Source organism: Coptis chinensis, chromosome 9 (genome assembly GCF_015680905.1).
Source record: "Coptis chinensis isolate HL-2020 chromosome 9, ASM1568090v1, whole genome shotgun sequence".
Classification (NCBI taxonomy): Eukaryota; Viridiplantae; Streptophyta; class Magnoliopsida; order Ranunculales; family Ranunculaceae; genus Coptis; species Coptis chinensis.
Window position 1 is genome coordinate 11,299,328 of NC_141464.1, and position 18,139 is coordinate 11,317,466.

Sequence of the window (18,139 nt, forward strand, 5' to 3'; positions counted from 1 at the left end):
GCACTTAGGAATATTGGTATTGTTTCTTTTTCTGTGATGATAGTAGTCTAGAAGTTTCATGTTAGCTCCTAAATTAGAATAGTTTTTAGAAAAGTAGGTTAATATGTAGGTTAATATATAGGTAATAGTCATTGCATCTTTCCATAAATATATTGCATGAGCATCTATGTTTGTATTGGCAGTAAGTTTATGCAATCTAGGCTAGAGTACTTATTCTACAAATCCCGTGAGAATATAGCCTAAAAGCCTTATATGAGTGAAATATATGAGTAATGACACAAGGGAGAAGTAAATTCCGAATAGAAAAATTACACGTCCACTTGCTTGATCACTATACCATATCCTAAGAGAGAATTTAGGCCCTTTTTGGATCGATATAGCCAGAAATTCAAACATATATGAAATTATTTTCTTCTAGACGCCTCTTTGAGCCTTTCTTTAGCCTTTTCATAAACCATAAATCCTTTACCCTTTCACAAAAATAAAAAAAAAATAAAAATCAGCCTACCCATTTTTGAATGAGTTTGAGAATAGAGATGAAATGAAGAAAAAAAAAGAGAAAGATCTGTGGAAAACCAATAATTTGTTAGTTGCTTCAAAAAAAAAAAAAAGTTTTTATCCAAAGAAAAGAAAAAAATAAAATAAAAGAAAAAAATAAATAAATAAAAGAAAAAGTTTTTTTTTTGCACACAAGTAAGGAAATTTTATTAAAAATAATGTCAGAGACAGAACTTGATACACTTTCGCTCATTTAAATCTATAGAAAGCCCTAAAAGGACTTTCTATCATAGTTACATAATCGGGTCTACTAGTGCTCCAAATCGAAGTTCCCTACAATAGTGTGGATCCCTTTCTAGCCGCTGAAAAAGTTAGAACTCCAAAAACATAATAAAAAATGTCAAAAGCCAAAACAAAAAGAAAATATGGCTAAGGATGGAAACAAATTATAGAAGCAAAGTAAGAATAAGGTTTTCTCTAGTTACATATTTTGAATATCCTATTATCTCAGACTTGTCCTTTTGAATATCCATTTCCTTTCTTCTTAAACCATTACATGATTCCTGCAACACCTAATAAAGACCTCTAGCTCAATTAAGAATAGGTTAGTGTGATAGTAAGTGACAGATGTGTTTGATCAACCTCGACTCCCTTGTACGTCATTGAGACTGTGAGGAAAAGTGTGCCCACTACACACTGGAGTGAGCGAAACTTGAGTGGAAAAATCAGAGTGTTTTTGTCTTGACATAATTGTGAGGACCTACTTAAGGACGCTATTCCATTGTTTCATAAACGGATCTGTTATTGTATTTAATAGCATAGTTCATTATATATAAATAAAATTCCATAGATGATTGATTATTATGCACGTATTAGCTTAAATTTTGAATTGATTATTCTATATTCATTGCTAGTGAGATATATAGATATCTGAGAAAAAATAAGGAAACTGTAATTTTATTTCTTAGTCGTTGTAGTATAAATGAAGTTTGTGAGTATCTTCTCTGTAAAACTCTCACGAGGCTATAACTCATCCACTAGGGAATTCCTAGTGGTTTAAGGCCTTATTCCATATGGTTAATACAATCGCACTCGGCGAAACGAGATTAGTTTGAACTCCATTTTTGGTCACTTATTTTAATTTCTCATATTTGCTTGAGGACAAGCAAATTGCTGTTTGGGGGTGGTTTGATAAGAGCCCAAAACTGTAGTTTTAACCCCTTAATAATATTAAATTTAGACCAATTATGTTTATAATAAATAAGAGTTAGTAATGTTTATGTATTTTTGTGTATTTCAGGTCTTGGAGTCAAATGTGTGAAGAAATGTCACTTTTGCAAGAGAAAAGAGCAAAGGTTGGTTGCTAAGAAGTTCTATGGTTAAAGCCCAAGTTTCAAGGAGAAAAAACCTTTTTAAATCCCAGTCAAAGTTGAAAACTCAAAGTCAACGCGGGCAGAAATAGAGCATAAAAGTCAGCAGAACTTCCGCAAGCCATATTTTTGGACTCAGACCTCGGAATTGGGCCTACTATATGTCAAAACGATCAGCTCGGAAGGAGATTTCTGATGGTCTAGTCCTTGATACAATCAGAGGAGTAAAAATAGATGAAAAGGCTATTGTAGTAATTTCCAATAGAAAAACCCTTTCTGGACTTAAGTAAATTAGGTTTTGGGCTTGATTTAGTGGCCCAAAACACAGCTCCAAAGACCATGCACAAAATTGTAAACCTAAACCTACCCTATATAAAGAGGGTTAAGGCTAAACAAAGCTTGGCTACTCCCCTCTTTAGTTTAGTTGTAAATTATGGTTCTCTCTCTCTCTCACTCCCATTAGTTAGAATAATTTAGTTCTCAATCTCCCCTTTTCTTTAGTTTAATATAGTTTAAGTAATTACGGTTTATAATTGTAGCCTCCATAAAACCTCCATTAAAATCCATTCAAGTGATTATTATTATTCAATTCAATTGCTTCTCTTTCTATTATGTCTTCTTCGCATTCTTTTATTCATGATAGTCCCATGAATCAAAGCTAAACTCCCATTAGAGGGAGTTTGAATGGAGCTTTTAGAGGACTTGATTTGTTAGTATAGATTGTTGTTTAGGGTTTCAAGTTTAGGTTTTTCTTGACTTAGAGATAAGAAGAGTTTAACTTAAATTAGAGAATAGTGAGTTTGCAATGAGAATGGGAACAAGCTTTCTCTCATGCTAATTATTTTATGACTAGAGATAGTATAAAGTAATTAGGGATCATTAAAGGTCTAGTATTTATATTTTAACTTTGTGTGAGAATATCTAGACTAGGGTTTTCTATCCAAATCTATGCTAGCATGTTAAGAAATTAAAAAGTGGATTTCAATCTCTCTATATTCTTCTCCATATTTTATTCAAATCATATTCAATTTCTTTAATTAAATTAGTATAAGTTAAATTCATATATTTAGTTTCATAGTATAAATTCACATCTATAAATATTGCTCTCACCATTGTTTCCTTGTGTTTGATTAGTTGAATTCATTTAAGTCTAGAGAGTTAAGAGTGGAATGATTCCGTACTCTATATATTGCATGAATATATATGTCAGAGTAAGAAATAAATAATTGATAACGTAAGAATAAGTTAGAGAAAATCTAGTTGCGTTTTTATGGTTTATCAGTATACCAAGAAGGTCTCAGTTGTTTTATTAGTAGAAGGTTGCATAGGAGGAGCAACAGGAACTAGTTCTCAGTTATTGTTGGTGGGCTGAGGATGATATCCATAATTTTGACTCACGGGAACAAGGTTGTGGTTGTTTTGGTAGGTAGGATTTGAATTGGTCGGAACCTGATTGTGACCTTGTTGGTACTACGGATTATTCCCCTGACGTTATGGAGTATGGTTGGTGGATGGTCGAACAGGCGGATTGGTGAATCATGGAGGACCCATCTGTTGTGTATTTGGTCGCCAAGCGAGATTCGGATGTTGTCTCCATGGGGCATTAGGGATGTGGAATGCACAAGCTTCTTCAGATGTTTGGGTAGTGGAGTCATGTAACAAGGGACAATATGTATCAGGATGGTCAGGACATAGGCAAAGAAAACATGGGGAAGTGTTAACGTTCATGACCCATTTGGGTTTTTGATCGATTACTTGAATTGCGAGAGCATCGAACTTCTTGGTTAGGGACTCAACTAGAGTTTTTAATTCTTGATTAGGTTTTACCTCAAACATAGATGTAACTTTAGGAGTAGTATCTTGAGAAGATCTTGAAGTATCAGTGTTACCCCATTGGGTACCTCCCGAAGCTTGTTTTTCAAGAAAATTGTATGCCTCAGTAGCCCCTTTGTCCATGAAACAACCGCCATTCATAATATCAAACGTTTCTTTTTGATGATCAGAAAGGCCATTAAAGAATGAATGGACATTCCAAAAGAAGATCGGTAAATCGACTCAATGCTTCGGTAAATGATTCATGAGAATGTTGGTGAAAGAATTGGATTTTCTTAAGCATTTAGTAGTTTTCTTCTTAGTATAGAATTTGACCATGAAAGATTACACAATTTTGTTCCATGTGTCGATGGATTGTGGCGGTTGACCTGCTAGCCAAACTGAAGCTTTATCAGCTAAGGTGAAAGAAAACAACCTTAGCAAGACTTGTTCGTTAGAGACAGATGGATGTTGGAAAGTGAAGGCTACTTGTTGAATTCTACGAAGATGATTGTACGGTTTCTCATGGTCTAAACCATGATAAATAGGTAACAATCTGAAAACGTTGGGAGGGATTAAAAAATCACCCACAATATCCTTGAGTTTGATGCAGGAAGAAGGTCCTTCTTGTAAAGCAGTATAGAAGTTCGAAAGGGGCATCTCCGCTGGAGGATTTGTTTCATCGACCATAACTAATGGAGTTAATGGTGACAAAGGATTTTGATGATTTTGATTAATAGATGAAGAACTTTGTTGAGGTGAGAACTTACGCAATTGCTTATCATATTTTCTCCTATGATAAGTATATTCAAATTCTTTATTATTACCAGACCTTAATCTCATTCAAGCATAAAATTAAATCTGAGGCACAAAAAGAACTTATTTTTACATGAATTTATCATTTACGTAAGAATTAGAAGTAAACAACATAAGCCTTCGCTTTTGCTAATGTAGCAGTGAAACGAGGAATACGTGTGCCTAAACTAACAGCCAGGTCACATGAGAGATATGAGGGAGGTTTTCCATGCAAGCACGTTCCTTAATTAGAGAACCTCAATCTTTCAATTTTCCTAGACACCGTTGAAATATGATTATGATTTATGATTTTTTTTTTTTTTTTACAAATTATGCATAAGATAAAAGCACAAAATATTAATTATTATTAATTATTAATTAATTATTTTATTTTGTTATTTTGTTATTTTAATTTTTTCAAGTGTAAGTAACTAACTATGCATATAAAATCTAATCATGCAAACATAGTTCATTCATACGTAGCTATAGACAGTAGTATGTGAAGAGATTCTACTCTTACATATATATATATATATATATATATATATATATAGGCAAAGATCATCGATGTAGATTTCTATCTTAACAGGCAAATATACATCAATAATACGTATATAGAGGCTAATAGGCAAATATGAATTACGTATACATATATCTACGCTAATAGGCAAATCGAAACCACTCATACGTATATATATACTAATAGGCAAAGATGGATCACATATGTAAAAACTAAACATGCAACGTTAAATAATATACTACTCTAAACGACACATATTTTGCATAATAATTTGATTTCGTCAATACTCAGTGAGATTGCGAATGTTATATAGAGAGCAGCTTCACCTCGAAGGGCATAGAAACAACTTATCCAACTCAGATTTTAACCTTCATTGCAATGTTCTCCTCTTTCACGACAAAATTAAATTATTGAACAAAATAGGGCACTGATATATAGACAAATGTTAAGCATGCAACAACGTCCACTGATACATATATATATTGTAAACATGCAAACAAATTTCACGCATTCGTATATATAGGCTATCATGCAAATAATAATATACAATATGGAAATATTAAGAAACGGGAGTGTTAGGAGTTGAAACCTGGAAATGCCCATGCTACGCTTATAAATAACGTCTTCAACAGCCGTGAAGCACGTTCATAATCTACTGGAACACGATACAAGTACTGTTCCAGGTCTATGAAGTGAATTAGAAAGTCCGCACCAAAACTAGACCTGATCAGTATCAATTTGAGTGCAGGTGCGCTATAAAATAGGCACGAAAAGGCGCGGGTCGCGATTTGTACATTTTTTTTTGGTAGACTTTTTTACTGTACTGGATCGCGAGGCGCACTTTAGGTGGGGAAACTTAGAGAGCGTGCGTGCTCTCAACTATTTGCATTTTGACTTGTTTAGAGTTGGCGCTTGTTTATAGTTTTTGACTTGTTGAATGAGAGCGTGAGTACCGTATTGAGGTCGATGACATTGTTCACCATTTTGCTGTCAAGAGATCTAGTGCTAACAACTTTAGTTTGCAGACCTTGGCTAGGAAGTCTTTCATTCTGGATGGGGTTAGTAATGAACCCTGGGAAAAGAGGCCGCTGCTGGTGATAGGTGATAAACTCAGTTTTGCACGTTTAAAAATCTATGACTCTCACACACACTCGAGTACACTTGATCAAATACCTAACTCACGTGTATGTTGTAATACACTTTGAGTAAGGGAACCGTTCCACCTAAAGTCTAGAGCATTTGTTTGTAGATACTTCACTAGAATTTCTACCTAGGGAATTCATGAGAAGGATTTGTGGTTAATTAATTAAACTACTTTACGGTATTCGGCATTCAAATGATTAAAAGTTACAAAAGTAAAAACATATTTTCTTATAATCCTTAGATTCTACAAATTACAACAACTTAATTTATTTGTAAAGAAAATACAATAACAAAAGAAAATTCTACTTATTACTTAATATGCAAGACTCAAATTATAAAAGAGTTTAATTAACAATTTAGAATTTAAAACATATTACAAGCTTATCTAAAACTAACAATACATAATACATGGATACTTTTCAACTCCATAACAAAACTAAAACTAGCTAATGGAGGAAAAGTTATTTCTTGCTCATGAAGCCTTCTTTTTATAGCAAGAGATTGCTCTAATTTTCCTTCATCCTATGTAAATTACCAACTCTCAACTGCATCCTTTATTTTTCATGCCACCACATCATTTGCCAACCAATTAAGACTTTGTTGCCAAAGCATAATCATTTCCCACCTAATCAAGCCCGAAACTTGATTTGTATCCACCTAATCAAGCCACATAATCAAGACTTTGTCACCAAAATCAAAACTTTCATGCCACCTCATCAAATTTGATGACTTTTGTGCCAAGATATACACAAAAGTTTTTGATTCATTTCAATGCAACTTGACTTGTGTGGAAGCTTGACGTGTGAGCTTGGTCACCAAATTTTGTGGGTCCGTATAGTGGGTCCCTTATGTTTCTACCAGTGGCGGGTCCAACAGTTTCCATTTTACAAAGTCCCACCTATGTGTTGAGCTCATCGCAGTGATCATACTGATGGTTCAATTGCTGCTATTGGAGTCTAGGTCGTCTAGTAGATAGAGGCTTCAGAAATTTGATGCTTTTTCGACACTTTAATCCTGTTCTGACTTGGAACGGGCTTGTTTGATTCCTTGGGCTTTAGTTGGGCTTCACATGGGCTAAATTGGAAAACTTCATGTGGACATCCTATTCCGTGCTTAAATACTGGCTTTTATACTCATTTTCACGTTGATTGCTCAAACCTGCAAAAGCACAAAAATACGATTATTTCATGATTATTAAACACATAAGTAACCAAAATGTTATGTCTCCACAGGGTTTTATATTATAGTTTTGGGTGCTTATCAATAGGGAACTACTGTGTAGGTGGAAGTAGTGTAAATACTAGGGTTTGTAATTTTGCTGGTACATACGAATGTATTGTGCTTTGTTTTGATGTACTAATGGTGGATTTTGATTCTGATATACTTTTGTTTTGTCTATGCAGAGGTCAATATCACGAGGCGAACTAAGCGTGGAGAGATCAAAAAGTTTGCTAGACTTAGCCGAGCTGAGAAACAAGGGAAATTGCTTGAAGTAGCGAAGTACTTTGTTAAGAGGGGAGGTTAAGAGATTAAATTAAACAAGAGGAAGTAGAAGTAAAGAGCTCGTGGTCAAGTCAACAGTGAATCTTTGATAGAATCTCTGATGGAGCGAGAGAACAGTGGCATCGTGACTAGGGAGGCCAGAAACAGGAGTATGAGTGGTAATGTGCGACCTAGTGGAGTTGTGGGTGCATCAGGATCTGGCGACAGGTCGGTAAGGCGACCTGGAGGTAGAGGTGGTGGTGATAGTTATGAATTAAGTACTAGAGAGAGTTAGGGAGGGCTCCCCACTGGAACTGGAGGATATTAGCTTTGTCGCTCGTGGGCCGAGTAGCTCGGTGAAGAGGAAGCTGGCATGGATCACTGCTGACCGCTCTGGGGGTCGTAGTGCTGGTGTGGTGCCAGAGCCAGCTGAAGGTAAGGGAGGTCGGAGCTCTAGGTTGATGCAGTAGGTCGACCTTAATGGTCTCGACCTTGAAAACTTTGAAAAGGGTATCAGTTCAGTGGACATTGGTGGTAAGGGGAAAGCGGTTGCTAGGGAAGTTGGAAAAACGTCTACTTCAATGAGTTAGGGTGATGATCTGGAACACAACCTGGTCTATGTTTGTGAGAAGATGGGAAAAAAGCATGTGGTGAAGAGGTCGGACTGCAGTTATAGGTGTGCACCTATTACGAGTTGTATTTTGGATGGGATTGTTCTGGACGGTGACAAGAAAAAGCTGGATGCTAAAGGCGTGGATGAGAACTTGAGGACGATGGACATGGCTCACTATTTGGCGAGTTTAAGTTTATCTATTTTTTGTTTGTATTATAGCTGTTATTAACATTGTTGTTTCTTGTACAGCTGTTTGCTGGGTACCAGAAACTAAAACAAATGGCACAGATAAGTGAGGCTGAAAAAGGAGAGTTGGAGAAAGTGAAAGAAGAGTTGACGAATGTGCATGTCGTTCAAGAGGCTGAAAAGAAAGAACTGGACAACCTGAAGAAAATGTACATTGATGTTATTTTGGAGAGGTCGGCAATGGTCAGCTCGATTGAAGAACTGAAAGGGAAGATGATTATTGTAATTGAGTACGACAAAAACTGCAAATCGGTTGCTCAGAGAGCTCAATAGGCCTATGACGCTGTGTGCCAATGCTATGACAAACTGGAGCAGACATACTTTCAACTAAAAGAAAAACATGAACGTGGGGCTCGAGGTACAAGTGTGGTTGACATACCTGAAGATACTAGTAATGCTCCGTCTACCAGTATTGATGTTTTTTGTTGAGCGAACTGAAGAGCCTGCCGACGTTCTGAAGCCTCCTGTTGCCGTTCTGCCCGTTGATGTTGAGAATGTTGCACCTGACAATTTGGAGCCTTTCTATACTGAAGTTTTAAACAATGTTGCCTGATTTCTTTTTCTTCTTTGAGAGTTGTGAGGTTTTGTTTGTGGTATTGGTGGTTGTTATACATTAAAACTCTATTCCTGGGATTATTCAGGTAGTTCATTTATTATGTTTTTGGCATGTGCCTAATACACTAAGAGCTTGTTTCTTGGGGGAACCTGGGCAACTCGTTTTATTTGATTTTAAATTTGAATGAACTGATTTCCTGGAATGTTCTAGGCAGTTCGGAATGGTTAGGAATGCGTTCTAACCGAGATGGTTTTCTGGGATGTCCCAGCATCTCGGTTAGTTTATGAACTATGCTCATGAGTCTGTTCAAGTAGTTCACATTTTGCATCTATGAAATGCATGTTCGAGTTGAATTGATGTTCTCATTTCCTTCTTGTGTGGATACTATTGCTTTTCGTTTAGATATCCAAATTTGAATTTGACATAGAGTTGTACGCTCTATGTGGATTGTGGCCCTAAGAAGCGTTGGAGTTCAAATGACCTGTGTTGCTCTAATGAGCTTTAGGGTATAAGTTTTAGATGTATAAATAGACTGTAGCCATGGGGAGCTGTGTAGCTCGTGCAAGTGTTTAGGCCTAGTTGGAATCTTAAAACCTGAACTTGGTGAGCGATTGTAGCTCAAGGTCGCGTTGTGGCTCGAGAGAGCGTGTTGTTATAATGAGCGTTCTGCACTGAGTTGAACCTAGAAGTATAGGTCTCCAACTAGTGAGAAGTGGTTGACCTGTGTGGCCTTGGAGCTTGAATGAGCGTTGCGACCCGAGTGAGTCTAATGCTTTAGTGATCGTTCTGCACTAAACTGACCCTACAAGTATAGGTCCCTAATTAGTGTGAAATGGCAGTGCTATGTAGCTTTGGAGCTCAAGTGAGCGTGTTGCTCCAGTGAATGTTATGACCCGAGTGAGTTTGCTGCTCTAGTGACCGAGTTGTACATCACTTTTTGACCTTGAGAGACTAGTTTGTTTTGATACAAGTAAGGAGTGTATGCACAGTAACAATGACAAGAGTAAGAACTTAAATAAGTAAAATCCTCTATTGATAAAAGTTTTTTTAACAAGTAAGTATTCCAAGGACGCGACAATGGCTGACCGTCTTGAGTTTTTATCCAGTATGCTCCATTGCCGACGACTCACTCCACTATGTATGGGCCTTCCCATGTTGGTGCCAATTTCGATTCCTCGTTAGTACGTCTTTTTCAAGACTAGGTCACCAGGTTGAAAACTTCGAGGATTCACTCATTTGTTGTATGACTTTTTTAGAGTCTGGTGGTACTCGAATGGTTGCTAGGTCGCGGCGTTCTTCGAGTAGGCCAACTTCTCGAGCGAGGATAGAGTTGTTATGTCCAGACTCGATGATCTCTGATTGAGTCATTGTAACTGTTAGCTCGGAAGGAATGACGGCCTCCAATGATGCATAGATACGGGTACGGTTACCGATACGGTGACATGGATACGGGGTTTTGAAAATCTAGGATATGGGTACGACTATGTAAATATATTGATATTTAAAAATAATAATAATAGCAATTTAATATAAATCATTAAATCAGATAAAAAAGCATTGAAACATGCATTATTGGTAGCTAGATATTCAAAATAATGTAACTAACATGTATGCTTAAATAATGTATATTTGAGGTATTCATGTTGTATTGGCCATTTGACCTTCTTTCAACTCTAGCAAACTATTCTAAATATACTTGAGAAGACAAAAAGAGCTAACAAGAAACTTCGAACAGTTTAAAGTTTAGTTCATCATATATATTGAAATATGTAAAATGGTAATCCTTCAACAAAAAAATGAAGTACAAGTGTACAATATATAGTTTGTTATCAACTATTATGCATATTACTTCATGAACAAAAGCCAAAAAACTCACATAAGACTATGAAAACACCAAAAATAGGAAGTTCTTACTCATTCTTCATCAGAATCGTCAATTAGGTCCTCTACATCCTTTCCTTTCCCACTAGAAGAAGCATCCCTTGAAGTTGGATTCGGTGCTTCCTCTCCCATTCCATCACCACCATCAAAGCTTAATAAAATCTCATCTTCATTATCGAGTGTATGGAAACCTTTTCCACGCTCTAAACTAAATTCATCATCCATTGCCACATCCCAATGCTTAGATGGTCCAACTCTATTATGTTAAGATTTCCAAATCAATACACAAATAACTTAAATAAAATTATTGTAAACAAACTAAGAAACAAACTTACGTGTATTCACTTTTCCTCCTTGATAGCAAACGAATATTAGTATGCACATACACTAAATCTTCCGCCCTTCCGCAATCAAGCTTGTTTAGTTTGATATTGTGAATTTTCGAGTACGTGCTCCAATTTATTTCATAAGAAGAAGAAGAAGTCGGTTGACAAAGAAGCCGGTTGGCAAGTCTTTGCAAAATCGGGGCACTAAAACCATGCATTCCCCACCATTCTCGCGGCTCACATGAATCTCTATCAACCATAACATTTAGTTTGGAAAAATAACCAGAGGAAGTGTAAAACTTGCCGAATTGAGAACTTGTATTCCTTAAAACATCAGCTGGAAATAAGCGCATGAAGCCGACCGTTCGGTTTTTTGCAACCTCCGCATCTTGGTTGGGAGCAACCCGTTTAACTCCATTATCTCCTTCTTCTAACCAAGCCGGAGTGTAATATTTTGGATTAAGTGAATGAGCCACACAATGAAGAGATGTGAGGCTTTTGTTCCATCTCTCAACTAATATTTCATGCAGCAACTTAAAAAAATCAGATCGCATTGTCAGTACATCCTTCTTCTCATGTTTGAACACTCGAACTTTTACTTCTTCAATCGTAGTGTCCCATATATCATACACCAAGTGTAATATTGGTTTATCGATGTCGGCCACTCTTAACATATTTACCATAAGCTCTGTGTAATAGATAATATAATCGATTAGTTCCCCCCAACCATCATCCAATACATGTTCCCGAATATGTTTTGCCTTTTCTTTATCGACCTTCTTCATATACTTCCAATCTTTGTCAAGAACCATGTTTTATAAAACCTCTCATACCTTTATCATGCGCTTGAACATCACAATTGTAGATGCAAATCGTGTTTTTGCGACCTTTAACAACTTCAGACGTGAATAGTTATTGAAGATGGAATTCGCCATGGTGATTGACGATGAAAGTACGAATGTCCTTGATGGATTGCTCAATCTCAGGAATCCACTTCAACTTGTTGTACCATTTTGCATGTTTTCCTGTGCTTTTGGGTTGACAAATACTCTTCAATGCTAAGTTCAAGCTATGAACTATGCATGTTGTCCAAAAGATGTTGGGATATTTGCTTTCAACAACCTTTATAGCTACTTTGCAAATTGTAGCACTATCAGTAATGATTTGGACGACCTTCTGAGCTCCAACTGATTCAATAATTCCAATAAATAGCTTAGACATATAATTTGTATCTTTACAAAACCCATAAGCATCAACCGCCTTTAAGAACATTGCTCCAGAAGAAGAAACAACCATGAAATTAATTAAAGACCTCCGTTGAATATCTGTCAACCCATCAGATACTATGGATACTCCAACACTATTCCATGTTTTCTTGAAGGTTTCCAACTGATTTTAGATGTTTGTTCTCTCTTCTAATAACAACGCATTTCGCAAACGATTATATGTTGGAGGTGCATATCCTTTTGGATGAGCTTCGACAACTGATTTGACATAATCAATGAAATATGGATCTCTCGCAAATTTGAAGGGAAGTGCACCTGAATAAAACATGCGGGCACACTTTTTGTGTAATTTTTCCCTCACATCTCCTTGAAACAACTTTCCAATTGGCCCTTCCTCAAACTTTTCCTTCAATGACTCACTTACAGGGGGTAATGGAATGTTTAGGGGCCCTGCTTTGCCTTTTCCTTAGCAAGTTTGGCTTCATCTTCTTCATTTTGTAACTCTTTCCTAAGAATATCATCTACTTTGCTACACCCTTTAGCCCCAATCCCTGAAACATGTAGCAAATGTGCTTTAATTCTTGAGTATGAAATTACCATCATATTGGCAAAAATTGCATGTCCGCTTCTTGTTTCCTCCTGCTTTGGGTCCTGCCATTTCTTTAACAGTCACGTATCGCCATAAGGGAGTGTTCTTATCTTTATTAACTTCTTAGTTTTTTGGTGTAGTTGTTGTTTTGGTACTGTGTGAAGAATCCATTACAAGTTCTTCAAGGTTAAGCAATAGCTTAAACTACTAAGAGAGGGACGTTTGAACTTTGAAGAGTGTTTGGAATTTGGATGGTTTTACTAGTCTTGTTTCATGGACCCTTGAATCGTTGTGCATCCTATGATGTTTCTGAATTTGCGAGAGAGTGGTCGCCTATAGCTATAAGCTATATCCATATTGTTGGACTGTTTGTACTTGTGTCTTAGCTGGTGTTGTGAGTGTCACATGGTGTTGTGGTGTGCTGTCCAAATTCTATTGGCTTGCACACTCATAAGTCTGACTTATTTCTTAAGTTAACAATGTCACACTCATTACTCCAAGAGTCCAAGTCTCTATAAATCCTTGCATGCATAAATATGTTAAATTAGACTTCATTCCCCAACACCAAGGGCCACCATCTTATCTTGTGAGAAATACTTTTAGGTGTTTGATCATCAAATTTAGCTTGTTACCTTAAGAAAATGAACTTAAATGTAATTAAATTTTTATTAAATGAGATGTTTTTGTTATTTTTTTTGTGTAATTGATCTATTAATTGACTAATTTTATGGTGAAACTTGTCGATAGAAGAATGTTGAGTCATTTTTAAATGAAGGTGCAACATGTTCACAATATAGACTAACATATACACATTACTAGCAGATTGACTAAACCTTAAACCCTAAACCCTAAACGATTTTGAATGTTTAATTTCATATCTCATATACTTTTTTTCATATCGCATATACATTTTCTAGTTATTTTAAACAAATTATGTGATTTACTCTTGAAGGCGAGAGCCTTCGGGCCAGATTCCCTTCGGGGTTGATAAGCCCTTCGGGCAATATAAGCCTTCGGGCTAGGGTCCTTAAATGTAACCGGTGTGGATTTGCCTTAACCCTCTAAATATTTCAAAAAAAAAAAATTATGTTCTCTGCAATTTTCTACTTTTGGCATATCAATGTTCAAGTTTAGTGTTACTACCAATTATTGTATTTTAAAACTTATTATGCATACAAGATTTGAGAACACATAAGTACATAACCATTTGTGATGTTTATAGTTACCCTCACACCTTTCTCCAATGTTCTTAATTTCTTATAAAAAAGTGTCCCAACAAAAATCTAATGTGCTTAACAAGTTAACAATGACTCACAAATATTAGGGTCTAGGGTCTAAGGTTTAGGGTTTATATCTGCAAATTACTTATATTTTTTTAGTCAATCATTTTAAGCGTGTGGAAAAAATGGAGACAAGAATTTAAATACATAATACATTTAGAAGTGCCATAATTTTTATTTTCAATTGGGTGAGGGAACCGCTATTATAATAGAAGACCACATAATTTTTTAGTATAGTTTGGAAAATACATTGAGTATTTGAGTACTGATCAATCCTCAAATGTGCATTTTCTTCCCTTACATTATTGCAATTATGCCCTTCTTATGCTCAATGAACAGACAACTTATGGCTTTTACTGCCTTTTGCAGGTTACATGTCATTTATCATGAAAGATGCATTCTAGCACCTAAATATACGCTATTGATGCTTCTTATGAGGATTCAAGATGCTAGGGAAAGTCCAAGGAAAAGTCAAAGTCAACGGTCCAAGTCAACTATCAAAGTCAACTTTTAAAAACTCAAAGCTAAAAGCTGAAGACTCAAGGACTCAAAGCTAAAATCTACGGACTCAAGGACTTAAAACAAAATCAAGAATTCAAATATATGGGCTTGAGTCAAAAGCCCACAAAGCTTAATCTTATCCTCAAGAAGGGGCAAATATGTAATTGGTGTCCTATATAAACCAAAGAGATGTAGAAAATTAGATATCCAAGGTATTTAGGATCCAAACCAATTTTGGTTTGTAGTTTATTTTTCATACCCTTGAATTAATCTTTAGATTAACATGTTTTAGTTAAAAGCTTTATTTATTTACTTGTTTTCCATTTCATGTTCTCAAGTTTAGTTAATGAATCAAGTTTTGATTGTCTTCAATACAAAGTTTTCATTACTTTTTTTTAATTTTGCATCAAACCTCAAAACACTAGTCATACTCATTTGACAAGTTCAAATGAGTACAACTTTGTGAGCAAGCTATCCATACCAACACTTTCCATACATGTTTTCTTATTTCAATCCATAGTTTTATTATTTGTGTTTCCGCCATTTAACATCAAGAACAAGCGAAAGAAAGATTAGAAATGGTTAGAAAGAGATTTTTCAACCATCAAAACCATTCCTCCTAACAAATGATCTAAGATGAACAACAAAACCCAAACCCACTTTCTATTATTGTGAAATGGCGCTGCCGTCATAGATCTAAGCACAAGGAGGAAGATGGAGAAAAAAAATCACTATTTGAACTCTTCTTCTCAATCTTATTTTCAAATTTTTTTTCTTTATTTTTGTTAGTGATGAATTTTTTTCGTGTACTTCCAGTAAACTTCTGAGCAAACGGAGCCCGAGAATAGCACGAGACGGTTCACCAGAGGTTGCTGGAGAAAAACAAGCGAAAATGGTGAAATTCAACAAGCGTCGCTCCTGCCCACCACGCGCCCACGTGCTTCTCGCATCTGCACCTGCCAATCACGCTACAGTGCTTCCTACCCACACTGCCGTATTCGGACCAAGACCTTTTTTTTTTTTCCAACGAAGATTCTGTTGGCTCAGAATCTTAGTATGTAAGTTAGCTTTAATTCCCCCTAGTCATTTTCATTCCAATGTGAGTAGATAAAAAGTAGATAGATTTGCAAAGTTTTAAGTTTTCAAAACCAAAAATTCAATTAAAAAAGAAATTTAAAAGTTAAATTTTTTTATTAATTTAAATGAATGAGTAATCCATCAGTAAAGTTAAACATTAAAATTAGTGTAGTAACATGTTTATGTTTTATTTTCTATTTATTGTTGTTTATGCATGTTAGATTAAGATAATATCATATAGTTAAGTCAAAATACAAAAAAATTAATTAGGATAAATACAAAATAGTTTAAGTGGGAAGGTTTAGTCATTTGGTTTAAATGTACTTACCAAGAGTTGGGCATTCAACCAACTTGGACCGGTTGGATGTGAGAGGTGAGTAGTGTAATATCATGCTCGCGCATCTCAACCCAACTTGGGGGTTCCAATCTTTGACGAACACTTTCTAAATTTTTACATATTTTGTTTAATTAATCATTAGTGAATAGTTAATTAGCTAAACGTAGTTACTTTTCGTGTTTACTGCTTTCATAGTTTTAAGACCACGAAGGCAACTTTGTTTTAGGCCCACGAAGGCAACCAATTGTATTTTATTGGCTTTGCCACATTTTGACCCAACTTGTGGGTCTTAGATAGATTAAACTTGTAACCGTAAGGAAACGCTCGAATGGTGGGTTGACATGCAAGACACTAAACACTTCGTCAACCCCACCACGTTGCCTTCACCCCAAGGGCCGTGTACGCACACCTTAGGCGGTACTTTCTAAACCTCCTCTCTACAAAGTGTAAGAGGATACTTGTATGTTACTAAGCATGTGTGCATGATTGTGTGATTTAGGTTTCCGTCTCGTCTTTACATTAATGCTAAGGCTAATCCCGAGCCCTAAAAGAATAAAAAGTGGGATTAAGCCCCACTTTAGAACGGACGTTGCATGAATTGTTTGTTACATAAACCAAACTAAAAAGATAAAATCAATCAAGTAGAGCCAATGTAGTCACGTCCATCAGGACAAACATTTAGCACGAACAAAGAGAGTAGTGAGCTGCCAGATTCCAGTGGACCAACCACCTTATTCACTCCCCTCCCCCAGAAATACCGTGAGTGAGATTCTTGGTGGCACAACATCTGGTGATGTGGTAATCTTCCCTCTTGATGAGTGTAGAGCCAAAATCATAGATTTGTGCCCACTGTTCGATTCGAACATGGCATAGTATCTAATCCACAGACATTGCATGCAAACTTTTCAAAAACTTCAAGGTCACAAATGAATTTATGTAGATTGTGCATCACGCTTGTTTGAGCATCCATGGCTTATCTATATGCAGAACAACCATCATGGAATTACAATGCAAACCCAAAACCTTGTTCTTGTTGTGGTAGTCCGTATCATTGGGCGTCTCAATGCACATCATATACCGAGTTTGAGCCTCCTATGGAATATTCTTACGATTACGAACCTCAATTTTCAAATTTCTGTAATACCCAATACACCCCAGAGTTTTCTAATCATGCAAACAATTCATGGAGTTCCATCACAGATAGTCAACCACCATTCATGTATCCATATGGTCAGTCAAAGTGCGGTTTTACCCAAAGCCCATTACCTATCACATCACCATCCATATCTAATTCATATCCCACTCCACTATCTATCACATACCAACTTTTCCAAGCAATGGTGGAGCAAACAATTCAAATAGAACAAATAGCAAAGACCTTCTGTTCACTCCAATCCACTTCAATCAATACCACGTCTGAAACTAATATTCTTCCCACCAGTCCAGAATCCAATGAAAAAGAGGAACAAGGTGTTATTATAATAGAGCCAATTGCTAAAGCGCATCCAGATGTTTATGACCAATTAAAACCACATCACCATCCACCTGACTATCGTATGAATTCCAGATTCTATGATAATTACTATTTTCATGAGAACACTTCGACAAAAGAAACTCTAGAACCTATGTTGAAATTAACTTGACAAACTTGGACGATGACATTGAGAAAATTTATGAAGTTCTAGATAAAGAGGGCAAAGAAAATAAAGTGCCTGGAGAAGATGATATAAATTCTATAGTAAAAAGTGGATCTAATTTTAGTTTGGACGTTAAAGACTTATCGATGGAACAAATTTGTGACATCCTTAATATTGCGAATATGAACCACAATTTTGTGGATATGCCAAAGCTAGATAAAGAGTTCTCTGAGTCCTCGAGATCATATAA

At 36.0% G+C, this 18,139-nt stretch overlaps 1 protein-coding gene across 1 annotated transcript; it reads right to left on the reverse strand.

Moving 5' to 3' along the window:
- Nucleotides 1-10,949: 10,949 nt before the first annotated feature.
- Nucleotides 10,950-12,054, reverse strand: LOC147474751 (uncharacterized). The gene is made up of 2 exons (XM_086585179.1): nt 11,252-12,054; nt 10,950-11,172 (listed from the first exon to the last, which is right to left on the reverse strand). Exons 1-2 carry the CDS (start codon nt 12,052-12,054, stop codon nt 10,950-10,952), a joined length of 1,026 nt encoding a protein of 341 aa, XP_086441305.1.
- Between the last annotated feature and the right edge of the window lie 6,085 nt (nt 12,055-18,139).